The sequence below is a fragment of the Myotis yumanensis genome, unplaced genomic scaffold, assembly GCF_028538775.1.
Source record: "Myotis yumanensis isolate MYYU_CA2020_CCGP unplaced genomic scaffold, mMyoYum1.0.hap1 SCAF_4, whole genome shotgun sequence".
NCBI lineage: Eukaryota > Metazoa > Chordata > Mammalia > Chiroptera > Vespertilionidae > Myotis > Myotis yumanensis.
The window spans coordinates 42,955,255-42,972,108 of NW_027223755.1; the positions used below are offsets into that span (position 1 = coordinate 42,955,255).

At 42.1% G+C, this 16,854-nt stretch overlaps 1 protein-coding gene across 1 annotated transcript in view; it reads left to right on the forward strand.

Annotated features, from left to right (window-relative positions):
* THBS4 (thrombospondin 4) overlaps nucleotides 1–16,854 on the forward strand; it is a 48,410-nt gene that overhangs the window by 15,269 nt on the left and 16,287 nt on the right. Inside the window, exons 3-8 of the mRNA XM_070412250.1 lie at nucleotides 9,099–9,346; nucleotides 11,665–11,773; nucleotides 12,155–12,237; nucleotides 12,579–12,630; nucleotides 12,841–13,043; nucleotides 14,508–14,645. Coding sequence (XP_070268351.1) covers nucleotides 9,099–9,346; nucleotides 11,665–11,773; nucleotides 12,155–12,237; nucleotides 12,579–12,630; nucleotides 12,841–13,043; nucleotides 14,508–14,645 — 833 coding nt within the window. The remainder of the gene's footprint in view (nucleotides 1–9,098; nucleotides 9,347–11,664; nucleotides 11,774–12,154; nucleotides 12,238–12,578; nucleotides 12,631–12,840; nucleotides 13,044–14,507; nucleotides 14,646–16,854) is intronic.

Sequence of the window (16,854 nt, forward strand, 5' to 3'; positions counted from 1 at the left end):
ATTTATATGTCTGTTATTATACCAGTACCATTCTGTGTTGATGACTATGGCCTTGTAGCATAAATTGATATCAGGTAGCATGATTCCTCCCACTTTGTTGTTCTTTCTCAAGATTGCTGTGGTTATTCAGGGTCTTTTGTGGTTCCCTGTAAATTTTTTTATTTATTTGTTCTAGTTCTGTGATATTCACCATTGATATGTTTAAAATATTATTTATTTATTTTTTGAGAGAAGGAAAGGGAGGGGGAGGGAGGGAGGGGGGGAGAGAGAGAGGGGAGAGAGAGAGAGAGAGAGAGAGAGAGAAAGAAACATCGATATGAGAGGGAAATATTGATGTGAGAGTGAAATATCGATCAGCTGCCTCTTGCAGGCTCCCTACCAGGGATAGAACCTGCAACCCTGCAACCCACAACCTGGCATGTGCTATGACTGAGAACCAAACCAGCAACCTTTCAGTGCATGGGAACATGCCCAACCAACTGAGCCACACTATTGTTATTTTGATAGGAATTGCTTTGGGTGGTATGAACATTTTAATGATGTTAATTCTTCCTATCCATGAGCACAGTATACACTTTTTCTTTTTTGTATCTTCAATTTGTTTCTTCTGTATCTTATAATTTTCCAAGTAAGGTCTTTGATCTCTTTGGTTAAATTTGTCCCTAGGTGTTTTATTTTATTTATTTATTTAAAAATATATTTTTATTAATTTCAAAGAGGGAGGGAAATGGAGAGAAAGATAGAAACATCAATGATGACAGAGAATCACTGATTGGCTGCCTCCTGCACACCCCCTACTGGGGATCAAGCCTGCAATCCAGGAATGTGCCCTTGAGTGGAATCGAACCCAGGACCCTTCAGTCTGCAGGCTGACCCTCTATCCACTGAGCCAAACCGGCTAGGGCTTATTTTATTTTTATTATTCTGTTGTAAATTGGATTGTTTTCTTAGTTTCCCGTTCTGATAGTTCATTATTGGTGTCTAAACATGCAACTGATTTGTGGATATTTATTTTGTATCCCGCTATATTACTGAATTTACTTATCAGTTCCAGTAGTTTTTTGGTGGAATTTTTAGGGTTTTCTATATACAGTATCATGTCATCTGCAAATGACAGTTTTACTTTCTTTCTGATTTGGATGCCTTTTATTTCTCCTTCTTGTCTGATCTCTGTGGCTAGGACTTCCAGTGCTATGCTGAATAAGAGTAGTGACAGTGGACATTCTGTCTTGTTTCTGATCTTAATGGAAATACTTTTAGTTTTTGCCCTTGAGTATTATGTTAGCGTGGGTTTGCATATATGGGCTCTATTATGTTGAGATGCGTTTTCTCTATTTCTGCTTTGCTGAAGTTTTTATCATAAATGGATGCTAGATTTTCTCAAAAGCTTTTTTCTGCATCTATTCATGTGATCATATGACTTTTATCCTTCATTTTGTTTATGTGGTATATCACGTTAATTGATTTGTGGATATTGTATCAACCTTGCATCCCAGGAATGAATCCCAGTTGATCATGGTGTATGATCTTTTTAATGTATTGCTGGATTTGGTTTGCTAATATTTTGTTGAAGATTTTTACATCCATGTTTATCAGATATACTGGCTTATAATTTTATTTCTTTGAGGTGTCTTTATCTGGTTTTGGAATTAGGATAATGTTGGCCTCATAAAATGAGTTTAGAAGTCTTCCCGCCTCTTCAATTTTTTAAATCATTTGAGAAGGAGAGGCATTAGTTCTTTGAATTGTTGCTAAAATTCTCCTGTGAAACCATCCAGTCCAAGGCTTTTGTTTGTTGGATGTGTTGTGGGTTTGTTTGTTTTTTAATTACTGCTTCAGTTTCATTATTTGTAATGGGTCTGTTCATATTTTCTGTTTCTTCTTGATTCAGTTTTGGGAGATTGTATGTTCCTAAGAACTTATCCATTTCGTCCAAATTGTCCAATTTGTTGGCATATAATTGTTTGTAATATTTTCTTATAATCTTTTGTATTTCTGTGGTTAGTTTTGCATTTCTTATTTGACCACCACTGAAAACAAAATGAAGTCAGAAGGGCAACTTTTATTAACTCCACGTAGAAGCTTAAGAAATGGACACTGAGTAAAATGCACAAACCCAGGCTCACATAGCTATTAAGTATCTGAGCCATAACTGGAATCTGAGTGCTGAAAATGTACACCTAGGGAAGTACCAAGGAAGTGTAATGGGAATATGAAGATACATAGGGATATGGAGAAGGAAGGAGAGCTATGGAGAAGAGAACATTCCACACAGGAAGAAAAGGATGAGGGAGGCTGGAGAAAGCTAGAGAAGGGGGAAAACAGAACAGATTGTTCATCTTGGCTGGGCATCAGCAGCATGGAGAGTTATAAAGTGGTGAGAACGTTGGGGTCAGTGCTGGGATAGGGAGTTTAGACATTATTTAGGAACCACCGGGGAGCTATTGAAGGATTTTATTTACTTGATTTCATGTTGCTTTGAGAAGGCAATAACTTGGTCAGAAGAGGCCTATAAGAAGCTCCGGCTATCGGTCCAGAAAAACTGCAGAAAGAGACCTTAAGTAGGAAGGTGAGTCAGGAATCTGACAGAGAAACCCAGGGATGGAACAGAGCAGAGGCAGAAATGCCATTTGAAGATCTACAGCCTTCAGTTCTAATCAGATGTGTTGAGTTCTTTTTACTCGCCCTGTGGGAGAACCAGGTGGAAATCACCACACAAACTTGTTTCAGCTATTGAATGAAAAGCGAGCAGAACAGAATGTGCCACAGCTGAAGAAACAGTGCTGTACCCAGTGACTGTTTTCCTGAGAATGGTGCTTCTGGGGGAGGTGATGGGCAGAGGTGTGGTGGGCCCAGAAGACCACTCCTTCCAACCTCAGGGCACTGGCCTTTCTTCTCCTTGGAGGGGGAAATGATTGTCTCACTCTGTCGTATTTTGATCTCTGTTTGGTCCCCCTCTGCTCTGTGTGTGTGCTGGGCTAAGACAAGGAGAGTTGAGCACTGGGAAAGGGAGACCTGGGGAGAGGAAGGCACCACATCTGTTGTCTCCACTCTGAAGGTGCTGCCTCAGAGAAGGTCACCCAGTAGGCTTCAGGCTCCTGGGCCAGAGCTTAAGCTGTGTCTGGATTCAGTATGACTGATGTGAAAATATTGAGTTTTCTGAGCAGGTGCCTATCTGCCCTCTGGGGTTGTTTTACTGCTCTGAAGATAAAATAAGTATAGAAGCACTGAAATAAGGAATTTGCAATAAAAAATGAAAAATGGGAGCCATAAGAGAAATGAGAATTATTGGATCAAGTATGAAGAATGGTAAATGTCAAAGCACTTGATAATATTTTTGCTAACAGACATTGTGAAGATGGAAGTTTCCATAATTCTTCTTTTCCTTTTTTTCCTTCTTGCTGTTGTCACAAGACCTAGGAGCAAAAGGAATTTGTCACTTTAGTGTTGCATTGCAACACAAAGCAAGGCACAAGTACCCTTAAATGGTAGCATGAACACAATACTAGGTTTTGTTACTTGCAATAAATCTTGAATTGCCAGTCTATAAATCGTTTATATTTTATATGTGAAAAGCTTTAATGCAATCATTTAATTATTCATTGAAAGTTCATATTTATAACATTTAATGTACACCTGTTATGTATAAAGTATTCACTAGGTACTAGTTATAAAATTAAACTTAGCTATTCAATTATGAACATAAATCACACCCACATGCCGTGGAAAACCTATTATAAAAGCAAGTGAGATACCCGTGAAAATGTGTTCTTTGAATGTCACAGAAATCTCAGCTTGGGTAGCAAAACCAAGAGTATTTGTTTTAAGCCACTCTATGTATCCTCTTAAACTGTTAATATGAGGAACAGAGATTGTGGCCATAATGAGAATAATGAGATACTGAATATACATGTCTATGACCTAACTGAAGTTTGGTGGTCTAAGTGGTATTTTTATTGACCTATTAAAAACTCCAGGTATTTGCAGAACTGTTCAAAAGAGTTAAAAAAAAATACCAGTTTAAAAATTAAATCAGTGCATGTTTGGATTTCATTTGTCCCTCTTTGGGTATTGTATATGTGTCCAAATTCCAGACATGCAGTTAGTATTATAAATTTTCAACAATCTATATATATAAAAAGCCAAGTGCTATCGCAACCGAACGGACGACCAAACAGGCTGAATAGGGTGACAAGGCCGGCAGGGGGGTTAGTGAGGGACGACCAAACGACTGAGCACCAGGCTGCGTGGGGCGACCAGGCCAGCAGGGGGATTAGTGAGGGATGACCAAACGACTGAACAGCAGGCTGTGTGGGGCAACCAGGCCAGCAGGGGGCACAGTTGGCGGCAACCAGGCCAGCAGGGGGGGACAGTGAGGAGCGACCAGGCTGGCAGAGGGGGGCAGTGAAGGGTGACCAGGCCGGCAGGGGGGGCAGTTGGGGGCAACCATGCCGGCAGGGGGGCTGTGAGGGGCGACCAGGCTGGCGGGGGGGGGGGGGAAGCAGTTGGAGGCGACCAGGTTGGCAGGGGGGTACAGTTAATGGTGACCAGGCCGGCAGAGGGGGCCAGTGAGGGGCGACCAGGCTGGCAGGGGGGCAGTTGGGGGTGACCAGGCCAGCAGGCAGAGGCAGTTAAGGGTGATCAGGCTGGCAGGGGGGCCAGTAGGGGCAATCAGGCAGGCAGGCAGGTGAGCAGTTAGGAGCCACCAGTCCCGGATTGTGAGAGGGATGTCCGACTGCAAGTTTAGGCCGGATACTGAACCAGCAGTCAGACATCCCCTGAGGGGTCCCGGATTGGAGAGGGTGCAGGCTGGGCAGAGGGGACCCCCTCACCCCGTGCATGAATTTCATGCACCAGGCCTCTAGTATTCAATAAAGGGTAAAATTTCTGTTTAGCCCATATTTAAAACACCTCAAGAATTTTAATTCATGTCTATTTTCTTCCCTTCCACTATTTTCTTTCTCTTAACATCTTTATTTTCAATGTACTATATTTATTTAAGTCTTACCAATGCTTTACTTCAGGAAACATAGTATTATTCTATAGTCTAGCTCAAACATGTCAAACTTAAAGGCTAACATTGGCCAAATAAACAAGATATAAGTTTATATGGGCCACAAAAAAACAAAAGCTTCAATTTTCATAGAAACATAGGTTTATTTCAATAGAGACATGCTGAATACAAAGGGCTGAAATAAATGAGTAATTGTTAACATAAAATAATAGAACATTTTAATAAAAATTAATATTTTTCTTGAACATTAACTTACCAGACACTGAATAACTGCACAAATTAATAAGCATAACACAAACAAATATTTTTCTTGTTCTCCAAAAGTGAAATATTTCCTGTTGCACACACCAAACAAGTCAATCCAAGACTAATGACATGGCAATTGGCTGCTAAAATATTCGCTGCTAGTATTAGTGGAGAGAAATGATGCTCCTGCATGTAATGTGCATAAGGGAAATGCATGCAACACGATTATAGTAATCAGTCATTAGCGAACGTTGTAGTTTGTTTTTCATAATTATGAATAACAGGATTTTGTAAAAATTAAGTTACAAATTTTTATTAAAACGTTTCTTACATACCGTTATATTGGCTGGGCCACAAAAATACTCATTGTGGGCCACATGCAGCCCATGGGCCGAGAGTTTGACATGGTTGATCTAGCTAGTCTGTCCTGCCAGATCCTATCAAATCTTATCCTAATATATAAAAATCCAAGGTCCATAACGACTCACCAAAGGCTCAACCAAACACCAGAAATTAGTCCTGCAGTCAGTGCTAGGTTGCAGTGACCCAGCACTGACTGCCGAGGGGGCTGCAGATCAGGCCTGAAGAGAGGCAGGGTCTGATCCGCAGCCTTTGGGGCAGCTGTTGATCAGCTGTTGCCTCTCTCTTTCTCTCCAGGCTTCGCCAGCAGCCATGCCTCTCTTTCTATTTCTCTCCAGGCCTCCACGGGGATCAACCCCACCTCTCTGATCAGGCCTGGAGATAGGCCCAGAGACACTGACTGGCATAGAAACTGACCAGTCAGAACCAAATCTGGGTGAACTGTGAGGAGCCAATGGCTGCTTAGGAGGCGGAGCTTTTGACGCTGACTGGCATAGAAACTGACCAGTCAGAACCAAATTGGCCGGCAGGGTAGGGCAGTTGGGGGTGAGATAAGGCCAGCAGGGGAGGGAAGTTGGGGGCAAGATCAGGCCAGCAGGGGAGGACTGTTGGTAGCAACCAGGCCGGCAGGGGAGGGCAGCTAGGGGCGATCAGGCAGGCAGAGGTAGTTAGGGGCGATCAGGCAGGCAGCAGGTGAGTGGTTAGGAGCCAGCAGTCCCAGATTGTGAGAGGGATGTCTGATTGGAGAGGGTGCAGGCTGGGCTGAGGGAACCCCTCCTCCATGTATGAATTTCATGCACTGGGCCACTAGTCTCTCCATAAGCAAATAGTGGTGACCACAGATGCAGAAGAGATCTTCTTTGTGACTCCTCTCAGCATCTCTGTACAACACAGATCTTGATGCCAACTGGCCCTTTCCAGTCATGGTCAAATGGAAAAACAAATTTAGTCAGAGCTTAAAAGAGGTGGGAACATCAACCTAGAAATTCTGATGTGGAAAAAGCCTTAAGGTTTCATAGTAGGGATTATTTTCTTTGGCAATACTGCCACATAAACAAATATTCCTGGCTGGCTACTCAGTGAGGCAGCACCAGGTTGGCATTTACACTCTACAGAAAAGGTACCGAAGGAAGAATGGTCTGAATACTTTCTACAAGTCATACAGATAGACAACAGCACATTCTGGGTATACACACGTAATTCATTTAGTTGTTGTTGTTGTTGTATAAGTAATGCATGCTTCTTGTAGAAAATAGTCAGTGAAGATGAGCAAGAGGAAAAAGCACATCATCCAGGCACTGACCATATTAACGTTGACATTATCTCCTTGTGATTTTCTATGTATAGGTATATACATCTATATACGTACACATATTATTTTTCTGAATGAAACTACAATGACTCATAATGTTTTTGCACTCAACAAAATACTGAAAATGTCTTTTCGTGTTTGTAATTACATTTATTGGGGTAACATTGGTTAATAACATATAAATTTCAAGTGTACAATTCTGTAACACATCATCTGTCTGTTGCATCGTATGTTCACCACCCAGAGGCTAGTCTCCTTCTGTCACCATGTACTTGACCCCCCTTACCTCCTTCATCCTCCCCAGCCCCTTCCCCTCTCATAACCACCATACTGATGTCTGTGTCTATGAATTTGTTTTGTTCATTTGTTGCTTTCTATTTTATATCCCACGTCTGAATGAAACTATATAGTTCTTTCCCTTTTCCTCTGACATATTTCACTTAGCATGATACCCTCTAGAACTATCCATGTTGTCACAAATAGCAATATTTCATTCATCTTTATGACTGAAGTTACTTCTGCCACTTCACAACCTGCCTCTACTGCTGCTGCCTCACCCGCTTGCTCTGATATGCCCACCATCAGATGTTTCTGCCTTCTGCCTCACCCGTTTGCTCTAATGTGCCCACCATCAGATGTCTCAATGTGTGTATCTCTCAGACGTGTTTGTGTGTTGGGCAGGGAATCCTTTGTTGAATTATAATTGTCCAACTTGTAACTTTTCAGGGGAGAGACCAAAAGGTTCTCACACACTGCCATGATACGGTTACTCTCTTTTTGTGTTTTTAATATGTACTAATTCCATAGCATTCCATTTTATGGTTATACCATTACTTAAGTAGCCAGCCCTTTTTGGATGTACATACTGTATCAAATGTTTGTTATAATATTTCTGAAGTGAATGTTCACGTCCATACAGATTGAGATTTTCTTCCTTAGTGTCAATTCCTAAAAGTGGCATTGCTGGGCCATAGGGTCTGTACAGCTTTAAGGTTTTTATACACATCACTAAATTGCCTGAAGAAAAGTTATACTAATTTAAGGCTATTACACCCTGGGCAGTTGAGGACTTTGACTCTGACCTTTGGAGCTGCAATTATGTGTTTACTACATTAATTATCCAGTGACATTTACACTCTATTTGACCTTGTTCCTAGGATTGTTTCTGGTGATGAACTTGAGCTTGGCGCTGGTATCTGTGGATGGACCTAGAGGTGTTCATGGTGGATTCGCCAAGGCCTTAGAAGCAAATTATTTTGTTCTTTATAGCAAACCTCACCCAATGGGCTTCACTCCCAAAGGCTCAGCATCCAAGAGCAGATTTTAGTTCAGGGCCCAATATATTCAGCACAATAATGGAGTAAAAAGCAAGGGAGAAAACCAGAACTTTAAAATTTGCATGAATATTTATTTAGTGAGCTTAACAAGATATGTGAATGGATAGCTACATGCATAGGGGGGAAAAAAAAAACAATGAAAAAAACCACCAGAAGATAAGGTAGTGGATCCCACTCCTCGGTTTTTGTTGTTTTATTTTGTTTTGTTTGCAGCCATGGATACCTTTGATGTCCAAGCTGAGCATTATTAAATTGAGGATGGATTGCTGAGGGACAGTATGACAGATTACACCCAATTCAGTATATGCTTACAAAGGACTGTCCATGCCTAGCATTCTTTTAGTCATGAAATAACCACCCTCAGTTTCAGATTCTAGTCCTGCCACTTCCTGTGTCCTTGAGCGTGTTCCTTCACTTACCTGAGCTTCACTTTCCTCTTCTGTAGATACTAATTTCCTAAGATTGCAGTGAGTAGAAATTGAGTGTTTAAAGCAAGTAAGGGCAGCCCCCAGAACCATGGTGGTACTCAGTAAACGTTTGGTGATGAATTCACGCCCTAAAGAGCTGACTTCGATTTAGTGGATTTTTCATGGGTTCTGTTTGCTCATTGTACTTAATCACTATCTGATATTATATTGTTTATTTTCAAATTTGCTTCTTTATTGTCTGTCTCTCCATGAGCACAACAGCTGTGGAGAATAACCTCTGGCACACAAGATGATGCATACTTACGGTTCCAGTGACCCAGCCTTGTGACCTGGAAGCCCTTCAGCACAGAACCGACCCGTCCCTCTTATCTCATTATTTACTGATCTGTGCTTGGTTCCAGCCATCCTTCGTTACCTGAAGAATGATGGGAAGATCCATTTGGTGGTTTTCAACAACCTGCAGCTGGCTGACGGCAAGCGGCACAGGGTCCTACTGAAACTGAGCAATTTGCAGCGAGGGGCTGGTTCCATAGAGCTCTATGTGGACTGCACCCAAGTGGATTCTGTTCACAATCTCCCCAGAGCCTTTTCTGGCCTCACACAGAGTCCTGCGTCCATTGAATTGAGAACTTTCCAGAGGAGGGCACAGGTAGGAACCCACAAACCGTTCTTCGAAGTGAAAAGATGAGCTGCTGAGGCTCAGGGGACACAGCGGGAGGTTATGAGTAGGTCTAATTCTGGCTGCATGGTAGAATCGCCTGCCAAATTTGATAAACCACAAATAGAGGGCCAATCCTGAAGATGAACTGAATCAGAATCTATAGGGGTGATGCCTAGGCAACAGTGTTTTTTAAAATACTGATTTTAATGTGAAGTCAAAATTGAGAACTTCTGCCCTGGCCAGTGTGGTTCCGTTGGTTGGGCATGATTCTCCACACTGAAAGGCTGTGAGTTCAAGTCCCGGTTAGGGCACATACCTTGGCTGTGAAGATGTTTCTCTCCCTCCCCCTTCTTCTCACTCTAACATCAATGCATGTCCTTGGGTAAGGATGTGAGAATTAAAAAAATTGAGAACTGCTTTTGATGGTTAACAGAGATTTTTGGGATACAATTTTCAAGTTGGAAATAAATTACAAAAATTTAAAGACTATCTTAGGATGATCTATTTTTAATTTTTCTATAGTTATTATTTTTAACAAAATTTTAAAAGAATGATTGGAAAATGCCAAGCAATAGGAACATTTTTCACAAGGTCTTATCAGAACATCCCTAACAAACAGGATCTTATTGCCAACTTAGTTCCATGTACCCTTAAAAATTCCATCTTTTCTGTCTTCTTTTTTATGCCATGATGATGGTAAATTTTTCATTATATCACTGCACCTACTATAGAAATTGCCACATGTATTTATTTTAGAATTGCGTGCTAGGAAATACTTCATTTCCTATAAAGAACTACTATTCTTTGTCCTTTCCATTAATTATAACTCTAACTGGTCATAGTTCCTGAATTTTATCTGATATGAAAGTCAGTGCCAAAATCAGTAACTATGTTCATCTGTTGTGGCCCATAATATTGTTGTCCTCTCACTATCAAGTCTCATTTTCCATTTCTATTTTATTACATGTGCTTTAGTTACAAGCTGCGCTGAGCCCTTTGAACAAAGAGGCAGGGTGTAAAGCAATAATTTCCATTACAGCTAAGAATACTGAAACATTTTAGATAATATTTTTTAAAAACTATAACTCTGATACTAGACTTTTGTGCTTAAAAAATAGGAAGCATTTTTAAGCAGAAATTCCAAGAAAATTAAAATCCACATTTTTTATTTTTGTAGAGATAGATATAGCTCTATGGATATATATTTAGTGTAGATTTATATAAGAGAAAAAATGAATACTAAACTTTATTTCTGAACTCCCTAAGTAGCCAAAATCAAAATGAAATTATGTCACTGACCATTTCAGAAATTAGTGTCTAGCACCAAATAAGTCAAATTTCTAAAAGCCAGGAGTCAGCCATGACAAGGGTCATCAGAAACTATGCTTATTGGAAATTTCTCAGAAGTCCTAGCTCCTTAGACTATCAGCAGGGACCGCAGTGCTCTATCTTTAGTCACCTACTCATTCATTCAGTCAGTCAACAAATAGGCACATTCCAGGCCACTGTGGTGGGTAAAACAGTCATAGTCCTGCCTCCATAGACCTTACAGTCCAATGTCCAACACACTGTCTAGTGCATAGCACATGTTGAATACGTCTTAACTTAGCTTTAAAAAGTAGAATTCCCCAGCAAATCCTTAGCATGCTCATTTTTTAAATAAAAATGATAACTTTACATTTGCAGATAATATAACATTTCTCTGTCATATATAGATATAATAATGGATATGAGTAAGTTACAAAATAAAGGAGTGAGGAAACTGGCTTTGTGACTAACAATGAATGATTGACATGAATCAGTAAAGTGAAAATATGATGCCAACTACCTAATAATCATAGAATATACTGTTTATTCATTCTCATAAGCCAACAAAATCCAAGACTTTTCTAAAACCTGAAGCCAGGACATTCTAAAAACAATACTCTTTAAAATCGGAATGAATAAGTAAAATATTTATTACAGTCTAAACTTCATAAACAAATTCCAGATAATTCTAAGCGGCTCCTCAAAATAACTGTTTACCATGAAGGAAAAAGCCTGTCTTCTTCTCAGAGCCACTTTCATGAACTTTGAGGCCAAGTTGAATGTCAGCATTTTCCTCAGCTCCTGGCTGAAGTTCAAAGTTGCTTCAGTGAAAAGGATAGGGCTGGCAGGATTTAGGAAAAATGCAAACCCACAACATTACATAAGATGTCAGGGTCCAAGTATACAGGGCTAGTCTGTTATGAAAGTTGTGTGAATATGCAGACGCATTGGCTTTGAATGCACTAGCACTGTGTGGTATGAATCTGATTTTTCTCCAGGATTTCTTGGAAGAGCTGAAGCTGGTGGTGAGAGGCTCGCTGTTCCAGGTGGCCAGCCTGCAAGACTGCTTCCTGCAGCAGAGCGAGCCACTGGCCACCGCGAGCACAGGTGTGGGCTCTTGGGCACTTTGCATACCTTCTTCAACACAGACAAACCCACATGCCCTCGAGTGGGCTGGGTCCCGTCACCAAAGGGTGGGCTGTCCACAAAGCGGTCCTACGGGAGGTATCTCCAGAAATCAGGCTCTTCGGCCAAAATCCAGGGCAAGGAATATTTTCATTGCTCTTTTTTTTTATTTTTATAACTCACATGGATTTTGAAGTCTCCAGTGGCATCATGACCATTATTTTTGAGATGAATTGCACAAAGTTAAATTCCTACACCCTAGAATTTTGTCATGATTGTTCTCTGGGAAATCATTTGCTTTTGAGTGATTGTAGAAATGGCTGTCACTGGCTGAATGCTCCTTACCTTTCATTGTTGCTATAGGAGACTTTAATCGGCAGTTCTTGGGGCAAATGACACAACTAAACCAGCTCTTGGGAGAGGTGAAGGATCTTCTGAGACAGCAGGTAACAACCAAGACATACCATCAGAAAAGCCTCGAGAAGCTCTGTGTGTGAGCTTGTGTGCAGGCTTACAGCACGGCAGCGGGCAGACCTGCAGCCAGGCTCGTGCAGCCCGGCCCACGCAGCCCACCACCCTGGGACTCTGACACCAAGGCTCTGGGAATGGGGGGCAACCATGTGCTAAACACACCAGGGCTCCAGGCAGAGGGGGAGCCATCAAGGGTTACTTTAGAACTACTTTAAGAAGTATTTAACAGCTTGCTACACATGGATTCTTTCATTCCTGGATTATGTATCAGGTGCTCCTTTTCAATCTTTTTTTTTTCCTCTTCCCATTTCTAAAGGTCAAGGAAACATCATTTTTGCGAAACACCATAGCTGAATGCCAGGCTTGCGGTAAGTGCTCTTCTAGTAACTGGCTCATTCTGAGCTGGACGAGCAGATGCAGACTGATGAAGGGCCCAAGCTGGGGTGAGGCAACATTGGCTGCAGTTTCTGGAGGTTTGGCACAGAGGTGGAGGGAAGAGAACTTCATTGAAAAACCAAATTTTATTTTGTGTCAGTTATGTTCCCTGGTGGTGAATAAGCCTATTGTTTTTCTTCTAGGTCCTCTTAGCTTGCAGTCTCCAACCCCAAACACACTGGTGCCCCAGGCACCCCCTGCACCCCCAGCACCCCCAGTGCGCCTGTGTGACTCCAACTCGTGTTTCCGCGGAGTCCGATGTACCAACACCAGAGATGGCTTTCAGTGTGGGCCCTGCCCCGAGGGCTACACAGGAAATGGGATCACCTGCTCTGACATTGATGAGGTAAGAGTTCAACTGCACAGGGTAGAGAGGCTCCCCAAATATCTTGCACACCATACAGCTAATGGAAAAAGAAGCCAGGCTGATGACTAAGGGATGACTTGAGTTGTCCTCCAGGCCACTTAAAAACTACTTCCTGATGAGTCCTTCGAGACCATGAGCCACTATGAGCAGTGGGAGGAAGGAGGCATGACACATGGTTGTGGCCGTGTTCGTAATACATCTCTCTGTGTCTCCAATTCTTCTCGTTGTCTATGTTGCTACAATACTGAGATTTCAGCTTTATACTCTAACATTGTTTTCTTAAACAGTCTGTGTTATACTTGTGATTTTTTTTCTGCACTTTTGCAAATGTGGGAGGGGGGAGATCTGTGTAAGGGTATATTCCAGAGGTTGCAACTGATTTCTTCAAGCTTCCTAAAATAGAAAAGCAGAGGGGAGTCTCAAACCAACGAGACCTGTTGAGGCCCCATAACCTGTGAGTAACCAAAAGTGCCAGGGATGGAGCCAGAAAGACCCACACAACAAATATCGGCTGGTTGGATGGCTGCCAGATGGGCCGATGCAGACTGTTTCAAGATCACGACTAGCCAGTCAGTAGTCTAGTCCCCAAGTAGTGTTCATAGTGGGCAGCAAGGCTGCCATCAGAATGTGCTTTCCCCTCCCAGCAGCCAGAGGAAGGTCAGAAGGAGATGTGGAGGGGGTGAGGAGCATGCAAGGACCTTAGACACACACACACACACCGCCCCCTTGTAGGTTTGTGATAGCGCTCCACTGATTACCGCCCCAGGTAGTAAGCAATTAAGATGGCCTCTAGTAATCCCTCAATTGCAGAAACATCTGTACACAGTTCACAGAACTGCATCTGGTTTTTATCCGTGAGCTGGAAATTTCTCCTTTTGAAAGGGCCAGAAGTGGTCATGTTTTTTACATTAGTTGAACTGGTTAAAAAAAAAAAATCTCCTAGACTCCAAGGGCCTCAGAACTGCCATGGGCTTGCTAGGGTGCAGAGACAGGCCCAGACTCTGATGGATCACATCCAACTGAGGAAACAATTACCCTAGCTTTGTGTTTTCAAGGTCTTTTCTTTTGAGTAGTTGGTTCAATAACGCCTTTGGACTCACCTAACAGCCAGCCATCAAGTGGTCTGAGAGCGCTGTCCTTTCATTGATCTGTAAATTCCAAGTTAGAATATCAGGGACTTGACCCTGGGAAGCGGAGGGATTAACATTGAGACCCTTTCCAGTTGGCTGTGCGTTATTCTGTAACCCAGCAAAACAGCTCCAGATTGTGTGGGTCAGGGATTCCTAGGGTAACGATGACATTGGGAGCCTTTACTTCCTTTTACCATTCTGGTCACCAAAAACTGGTAGTTAAATGAATAAACAAGCTGTGCAGGTAGGTAAATGGAAGTGTGAGAGTGTTTTCTCCATGGGACTAATGACTTTGAATTTTTTTTCTCTCCAGTGCAGATACCATCCCTGCTACCCGGGTGTGCGCTGCGTGAACTTAGCTCCCGGCTTCAGATGTGACGCCTGCCCGGTGGGCTTCACAGGGTCCATGGTGCAGGGTGTGGGGATCAGCTTTGCTAAGTCAAATAAACAGGTGGGCTGACCTTCATTTCTACCCTAATTGCCAACCGAGAAACCCTGGTTGGTTCCCACCTCCTTCTGTATAAGTCTTTACCTCCTTGAGCAGGCGATGCCATGTCGAAGCTCCCAGGGCCAGTGAGCAAATCAGGCATTTACTAACTCATTTCTGAGTATGTTTGTAAAGTTTAGTAGGGAGGAAACTCTTAGGATGACAGAGCATCACTAGAGAAACAGTGAATGAGGTAGTTCTGAAGATGGCCATGATCAGAAGCTGTTTTAGAGATGAGAGGATTTCAAGAGTAGAAATAATTCCCTGAGAAAACGCCCCCCCCGCCCCCACTCCCACCTCCCCACCCCCCCCTCACTCCTCACCCCTGCTGCTTCTTATATAAGCTATAAATTGCCCTAAGCATTTGAATACTTTGTGACAGTCTCCATTTATTTCCAAATGCTCTATATCCTGGTCATTATTTAACTGGCTGACTGTGAAATTCTTTTTGATGTTTTCAGCCCTTAAAAATGGTTGGTCTATAAATATGTTTTACTACCTTAGGGAAGTTATTAGCTTTAAAGAAGGGCAGGTTCATTATCTCCTAGCTGCCTATCAAGGGATTCCAGAGGGCATCATTTTTTTAGAGTAGAAAAAGGAGGCAAGCCAGACAGATAGGAATGACAACAAGCCATTAGAGTAATGACCCAGAGTTTTCCTTCCTCTCCTCCAAAGGCAAAATCTCCAGAACTAAACCAAGGAAAATAGACAAAAAGAAATAGAAGGTGCTTTATGTAAGCTATTCAGGAGCACTTCCCAGTAGATTTCCAGCAATGTGGTAGATTGAACTGAAGTAGAAGGGAGTCACCTTGATAAAATTTAACAAGAAATTTTAATGCATCACCAATATCAAAAGAAGTAATAAGAAATGTTCCCAGGTTCTAGAAATGAAGAGGGAACTCAAAACCAGAGCTATGGGTGGAAGCTAATGTCACAGCAGCTCATGGGAGGTAGCACTGGGTAGAGGTCCCAGGGGTGGGGGGTCTGGGGTTTTAGCACCTACAAGAGTACAGCAGGTGTAGTCTTGAACCATAGGAAGATCTAACAACCCTGAACAAAGCCAGGAGCCTCAGAGAGCTATGTTCCCCGTTACAAGGAGATGTGAAAACTTTCCAAGCCCCCCAAATCAACAAGGAAGCCTGATGGTAGTTTAGGGACAAGGTTAACACAAATGAAAACTGTCCACAACAAATCAAAGCTCCAAGCTTATATCACATACAGTTGTGAGCTCCACACCTGTGTTACACACATATAATACAGATATACAAGCCAAACATTAACATGAAAACCAGCTCTGAGGCAGTAAGATCCCCAGAGCCCTGGCTAATACCAAATGCTCATAAATAACAATGGTAATTTATATGAAGATGCTACCATGGGAAAATGTGATAAATATAAGTTCAAAAGGATAAAGAAAAAAGGAAACAGTAGACACCATACTTAAATAATAGGGCAATGGGGGAGGGGAGTGTATGCACATTTGAGAAATAGCCAAATAAAATTTATTCAATGAAAAAGATAACCATTGGCATTAAAAACTTAATAGACGAGCAAGACAACTAATAGGGAGTTTATAGATTTCAAAGGTGGAACTCAGGAAATCCGCCAGAATGCTGCACAGAGAAATAAAGATGTGGAAAATATGAACGAGAGGTTGAGTCAACAGAAGAGATTAATGAGAAAGTCCAATATTTATTTAATTGTAGTTCCAATGAAAGAGTAGAAGGCCCTGGCTGGTTTGGCTCAGTGATTAGAGCGTCAGCCCATGGACTGAAGGGTCTCGGGTTCGAGTTCAAGTCAAGGGCATGTACCTGGGTTACAGGCTGAGCTGGGGAGTATGAGGGAGGCAACCAGTCGATGTGTCTCTCTCACATAGATGTCTCTCTCCCACTCCCCCTCCTCCCTACCTTCCACTCTCTCTAAAATGGGTGGAGAACATCTGGCCTATGGGCTGTATAAGGCCATAGAAATCATTTGGTCTGACCCTGCCAAGGCATTAGGGGTAAGTTAATTAAATGTTTGACCAAGTATAGCAGGCTAATTTTTAAGTTGATAATTTTGTATGGCCCATGAATGAAAGATGTTATACTAGTAAGTGTGAAAAATGGCCCTTGGCAGAAAAAAGGTTCCCCACCCCTACTCTAAATGATCAATGGAAAAAAATACCCTCGGG